Here is a 6,391-nt window from a genome sequence, read left to right on the forward strand (position 1 = left end):
CTGAGAGGGCAATAGAGTTGACGGATTCATGGAATAATGAGAATCAATAATTAGTGAAGCTTGATTTATCATGTTGTTTGCTGAGATCGGATAATGCCATCAAAATCGAGACTAATGCTTCTTAGATTTGTGGTGTTCATAAGTTTAAACTTGGACAAAATTCGATCATGCAAGCTGGTATGACTACTTTAGCATCAGTACACAAGAATCTGAATTCTTGCTGAAAAGTGCTTAATTTGAGCAAATATCAACTCATCCTTCTTGGCATACTCACCGTTCTTCAAGATTTATCCGACATGAACACCACAAATGTCAACTCAACCTTCTTGGCATACTCACTTATCCGACTATTCCTTACAACACGAGTGAAAAAAAAATCCCGATTCCATGGTCAAACCAAAACACGAGGAAGTCAACACGAGTTCTTCTTGGTCAACACCGATTTTACCAATATCGAAGATGCAGATAGTGAAGATGACAATGAGATAAATGCATCTAATGAAAAGAATATAAAGATATTAAGTATAACATGCAGAGTATAAGGATGATATTATAGTGCAAAAGAACAACTTACAATTCAAAAAGAACTTCAAAGAGTCAGGTGTTTATAAGTAAAGGGTGAGGAAGATGTCAATCGGTGGGGAAGATGTCAATCGGTAAGGAAAATAAGAATAATTTGGAACTTTATGGAACAACTTTTGATTATGGAAGCAATAGTGACTACATGCAAGAAACACATTGTGATTGTTTGAAAATGCAACATGAAATACAAAGGTCAAAAGGTGTTAAAAAGTCGGTAAGGCTACCTGGTATCCTCACGACTGAAAAGCAAGTCACATCATCATCTAATCATTCCACAACCATTTCATAAGGTTGTGGAAATGATGTTCACTAGTGAAAAAGATAGAGAAAAAGAAAAAAAGGTGGAGAGAGAAAGAGAAAGAGAGAGAGAGAGAGAGAGAGAGAGAGAGAGAAAGAAGCTATCCGTAAAGGTTGGTGAAAACCCCCACTCCACAAGAGAACCACTAAAACTTGGGGCGGTATTCACTTGTGGAAACCCACCCTCCACATCACCTTCTACATGTGAAATGGTGCCCATACCTGATAGCCTAATACCTATAAACAATGAAGACTTGGAAATCGATGAGCCTAATGTAGAGACCTTGGTCAATACTGCAACTATAAGGGTAGTAGACTCAATGGAAGCATGTTCTTTCCACTCTAACAAAGTTGAACTAGCTAGATAATTATTTTTGTCAAAATGACAAAAGCACCCATGATGTAGGAAAAATGAAACAATAGCTAATTCCATGACATCAAGGTCTAATCAAAGAAGCAACATGTGCTGACACCTTGCAAACATAAACTTGGTACCTAACTTTCAGCTTGAGGAAAAGCATGTGCTTTAATTCGGCAATCTTGATAGAGGTAATATTGATATAGAGTGAGACTTCAACTATAATAAATGAAGATTGATTTTGCTACATGTTAAATTCTCATGAATTTTGACACTTGTCATTTTATTATATTTTTTAAACAAATAATATACACATGTCAATTGTTGGTTTTTTCAATTTTTATATTAAAAAGTCACATAATACTTTTATATTTATATATGTAAAATATTAAATATGATAAATGTGATAATACTTATAATTAATAGGTTTCTTTATTTATTATTTCAAAATTTTATTTAAAAAATACTTAACGCTAATATTTTAATATTTAATCTTTTGTTTAATCAACCCGTGTAATACACGGATTTTACACCTAGTACATAAATATAGGGACAAGGACCAAAATGGAATATTTTTCGGTTTATGTTTTACATCTCATTATAAAGTCCTGCTTAACTAACTATAAATAATTCTTGTCACAGGAATAGTGGGTATTCATTGAGTATTTTGCATATTTTTAGTCATCGACAATAGCTTGGGCAGGGGGTTTTTTCTCTTTGGAGTACCTTTTTGATATTAAGGCAAGGAGAACCATTTGGCCTCTTCACTGGTTCTCTTCTCTTTTATTCTAATTTGTAACAAACAACTTATTTGGTTTATATTTTCAGTATTTTGATTTAATTACTTCATTTAAATCCTATCAAAGTCTATCTTTACAACCAACATGTCAAAAAAAGTAAATCACTAGTCTCTTCAAAGAACAAATTTGTCTAGTCTCTTTTGAGATCTCGCATTCACAGTAAAGACTGAAGTTTCACATAATTATCAAGTTCCTTACAGAAACCAAACCGAGTTAAGTAGATGGTGGTGGTTCCTCATTATTTTTCGGTGGAGGTGGCGGTGCACTTGGTGCACTTGAAGTGTTGCGTGGCTTCGCCGGACTATACCTTTTAAGCAGCCTGACCTTGTTTTCCTTCCACCATTCTACTGCCTGCTGCTCTGCAAACCTCCTTTTACTACACAAATATTGAAGAAAATTTGGATTAAGTTCATATAATGGATTAGGTTAGATCCACTGTTTATACATCCGTACAACTGACTGAATCTTTCTGTTCAAGTACCTGAATCTAACTCGCTTGAATATTTTGGTACCATCTGGAAGTTGGAGTAGGGTTACATAAACACCAGATTCAAATTGTTCAATAACTTCATTGACTCCCTCACTCTTTACATGCTTATGTACTCTTGAACTACCTTCTATGCTTTTCTGACTTGCTGTGTTATTATTACTAGTTGAAGCTTCATCGTTTTCTTGTGGAGGAATGTCAACATTTTGTGATGTATCTTGGGATCCATCAACATTCTGTGTCGATTTATTGGGCTCCTCAAGATCTTCGTTTTCATCGATTTTATGATATTTTTTTCTTGTGACTTTACTGGTAGTACGACTTGCTTCAGGCTGATCTGATTGCGAGCAAGAACAACTTGAGAAGGATGTATCATTTCCATGGGTTTTGATGTAGTTATTGACTTTATCTGTCAAGGCTTTGAAGGTTTCATCATCGGAGATTTCAGGTGGCAGTTTTTCTGTCAATTCGTTTAACTGATAGAATACAGTAAAATAGTTACAACTTACAACCTCATTATCACAATTGTTCATCTTTGTTGATCATCAAAATTCAGTACTATTTGTCTTCGAACTCTATATGGTTTCTTTCAAACTTTTAAACAGTATATTATATGCATTTAATAGATCAATTTCTTAATTCAGTAGTTTATATGGTGCAGAAAATTGGAAATAGATATGATATTTACAGTACCTGAGTTGTGATGCATTTGAAGACATCCACAACAATTGTGCGTTTGGCAGCTTTTGCTGCAGTTAATGACTCAGCGTGTTTAGTATCATTCCGCAACTTTCTAATATCTGCATCTTGCTTTTCACTTTTATGCTTCAAATGTTTCACCTACCATGCATAAATCTCAATATAATTTAGTTCAATTATGCATGCAAACACACATAAGAAAATGTTAGTAAAAGAAGATCCAGTACATGGTTTTGCAATTTCGACACTTCTTGGCTCAAAACATCATTTGACTTCTTAAAACCATCAATCACACCCCTCGAGAACATAGGAGCACCAGATTGTGGAGAATTAGATCTTCTTGGACGTGGTGGAAACTGTGAACCAGATCTCAAAGCATTCTGATGAGCACTGAGTGAACTCGGAAATGCAACATCCTTTAAACTCTGAAACGCTGGAACTTGTGAAGTTCTTACAATAGAATAAGAATCAGATTTCGATCCATATTTCCCTGATTTCACTTCATGGTATTTAACCGGTTCCATAGTGGGGGAAATCAGAACCCTTGAAGTCCTCAACCTACTCCCATCCATGTGGTTTCGAGTACTAAGCCTCTTGTTGAAATTAGCGACATTATTATTATTATTACTATTATTATTATTACCACATTCAGCGGCTTTTGCAAGCTTTGCATAACAAGAATCACAAACACGATGAGGCTTTCCTGGAATTGGAGCCAATGCTGCTCTCAAAGCCTTTTGGGAGCTACAACCATGACAATACACAAGCCCACAATTGAAACAATTACGTCTCATTCTTGTAAAACCAAATGCTTGTCTACATCCAGAACAAACTGATTGATCTGCTCCAGATACAGCCCACTTATGAACGCATATACTCGCAGTATAAGTCGCACCACACGACACACTTTTCACAATCCTATCTTTAAATGATTCAACCAAAGTTGGTGTGTTTCGATCTTCAATGTCCCCATGTCCTAATCTTCCATTTTCACCTTTTCCCCATGTGAACACTTCACTTCTTGATGTCAACACAGCAACATGGTATGCTCCACATGCGATTTCTTCAACAAATTCGCCTACTAATTTATCTTGCACCATGGAAGGAGATTTTCCATTAGCTTGTGGGTTACCGAGTTGACCATGCGCAGGACTACCCATAGTGAAGACATGACCGGATGTTGTAAGGCCTACAGTCATAGTATGTCCACATGCTAATTGATGGAAGTTATAATCAATTAAAGCTGCTATACATGTTGGTTCTGTATAAGATTCTTTGCTTTCGTGACCTAATCGATATTTATCACCATCGCCCCATGTGAATAGCTTTTTAGACGTAGAGTGTCCGGTTTGATTGTTTATAATCTCTACAATTGCAGCAGTATGCCATACACCACATGCAACTTTTATAGTCTTGAGTCCACTTAAAGATGCAACCTCTTTTGGGAAATGTACACTCTCGCGATCTCCATGTCCCAAAGCACCAAAAGTTCCATCTCCAAATGTGAATAGCTTTCCATCGATGGTTGATAATGCTGAATGAAAATTTCCACAAGCAACCGATGTGACTTGAGTTCCTTCTAAAGGTCCAGAAACTCGTTTGGGAATCCAGTGGCTGACATCAGTTCCATGACCAAGAAGTCCAGCATTGTGGGACCCATCTCCCCACGTGTATAAATCTCCAGAGTTAGATACAGCACATGTGTGAAACTCACCACATGCAATCGAGTCAATGTTGGAGACCGAAAGGAATTCTACAAGGCGAGGGCGACCATGATGTCGGTCTGTTCCATGACCAAGCCTACCTCCGGATTCCTCTCCACAAGTGAAAATCTCACCTTGTTTTGTTAGAAGTGAAATGTGTTGAACGCCACAAGCAATTTTTTGTACGTCTATGACTACATTTGACTCCAATGGTTTAGGAGTTAGGACATCATTTTTACCATTTGCAGATTGATTGTTACAAGTTCCATCACAACAAACCTTTCCCCAAAGGTAAACATCTCCTAATGATTCTATGTCATCAGGTCCAGAAGTAGGATTTGAACAACTAGGAGTGCTTGAAACACTAATCCTGTTATAACCATCTGCACAGCTTGTTCTTAGTTGCATGTTTAATTTGCGTGTTCAGATGCCACATCTAAGAAAGTGAACTCTAATGTTAGTTACACCAAAAGGATGCCAACTTTGACTTGAGTAGCTACTATAGCGTCGTGAAACTGTAGTACGAAAAAGTAGAAAACTAATTTAGAGGTTGCACACATTACACAAAATGTAAAGATATGAAAACATGAAATTATAAAATTATTCCTCTTTTATCATTTTTTTTCTTTTTTATTGTATCTAATAAATTTTATATTCTAGAGCAAACAGTATTAGAGGCATGCTTATAGATAAAACAAGGATTTGTTCCACTAGGTGATTGAAGACCTATGTTACTATTATTATATACTCCATCTATTCTAGAAAAGAAGACCACTTTGCTAAACATTCAAATATAGAGAAGAATTTGCACCATCTCTAGCTATAATAGATCACTACAACTCGTAGCATAGAATTTTGTGTGTTATAGCAATAATAACTTTCGGACGTTGCTTGGAACATGTATAGATGATAAATATTTTTCTATGGAAATTAGTATAATTTATGAATTGATTATAATTCATATGCGTTTCAAGTAGGAAATGAATATACAACATGTGTAGGCTATGGGCTTGAATAAATTAACGATATCAATAAAGCACTTCTTACTTCAAAAAATCATTTTTTATTTCTTTTAATAGGAAATGGAAAATAAAAATAATGTGGCAATATTTTTGAAAAAAGCAAATAGTGGTTAGACAAAACAAGTAGAGCGTCGGCCGAAAGTAAATTAAGTTGGCGGCTTATAAGTCTAGGTGTCCTCTCGTCCTACAAGCTAGTTTTGGGAGTGAGATCTACACTTAAGTATACGGTTTGATATAGGCCTAGTATTGGGCTGGGTTCATATCATGAAGATTTGTTCTAATTTTTAAAAGGGGTGGGATTATTTCACATTCCAGTATGCCTTGTCGAATAAATTTGATCTCATCACTAATAAAACAAATTACTCAAGAGCGTAACTTTTGATTATCAATCAATCTAGAGGCATAAGTGGAATTGACCGTCTCCTGCTAATCATCAGCATAAT

General features: G+C 35.7%; 1 protein-coding gene across 1 annotated transcript; it reads right to left on the bottom strand.

The window, feature by feature from the left end:
- Positions 1–2,099: 2,099 nt before the first annotated feature.
- Positions 2,100–5,437, bottom strand: LOC145093843 (PH, RCC1 and FYVE domains-containing protein 1-like). The gene is made up of 4 exons (XM_079032099.1): positions 3,451–5,437; positions 3,218–3,364; positions 2,519–3,000; positions 2,100–2,413 (listed from the first exon to the last, which is right to left on the bottom strand). The coding sequence occupies exons 1-4, from the start codon at positions 5,332–5,334 to the stop codon at positions 2,251–2,253; spliced, it is 2,676 nt and encodes an 891-aa protein (XP_078888225.1). The 5' UTR covers positions 5,335–5,437; the 3' UTR covers positions 2,100–2,250.
- Between the last annotated feature and the right edge of the window lie 954 nt (positions 5,438–6,391).

Source organism: Lactuca serriola, chromosome 3 (assembly GCF_051521515.1).
Source record: "Lactuca serriola cultivar US96UC23 chromosome 3, Lser_US96UC23_V15, whole genome shotgun sequence".
NCBI lineage: Eukaryota > Viridiplantae > Streptophyta > Magnoliopsida > Asterales > Asteraceae > Lactuca > Lactuca serriola.

What these genes read in the sequence shown, in the direction of transcription:
- LOC145093843 (XM_079032099.1), bottom strand. Translation starts at nt 5,334, where the DNA reads ATGCAACTAAGAACAAGCTGTGCAGATGGTTATAACAGGATTAGTGTT. An exon ending in TGTCGAAATTGCAAAACCAT is followed by an intron (nt 3,365 to 3,450) that starts GTACTGGATCTT and finishes TATGCATGGTAG; the next exon opens with GTGAAACATTTGAAGCATAA. An exon ending in TTCAAGCGAGTTAGATTCAG is followed by an intron (nt 2,414 to 2,518) that starts GTACTTGAACAG and finishes ATATTTGTGTAG; the next exon opens with TAAAAGGAGGTTTGCAGAGC.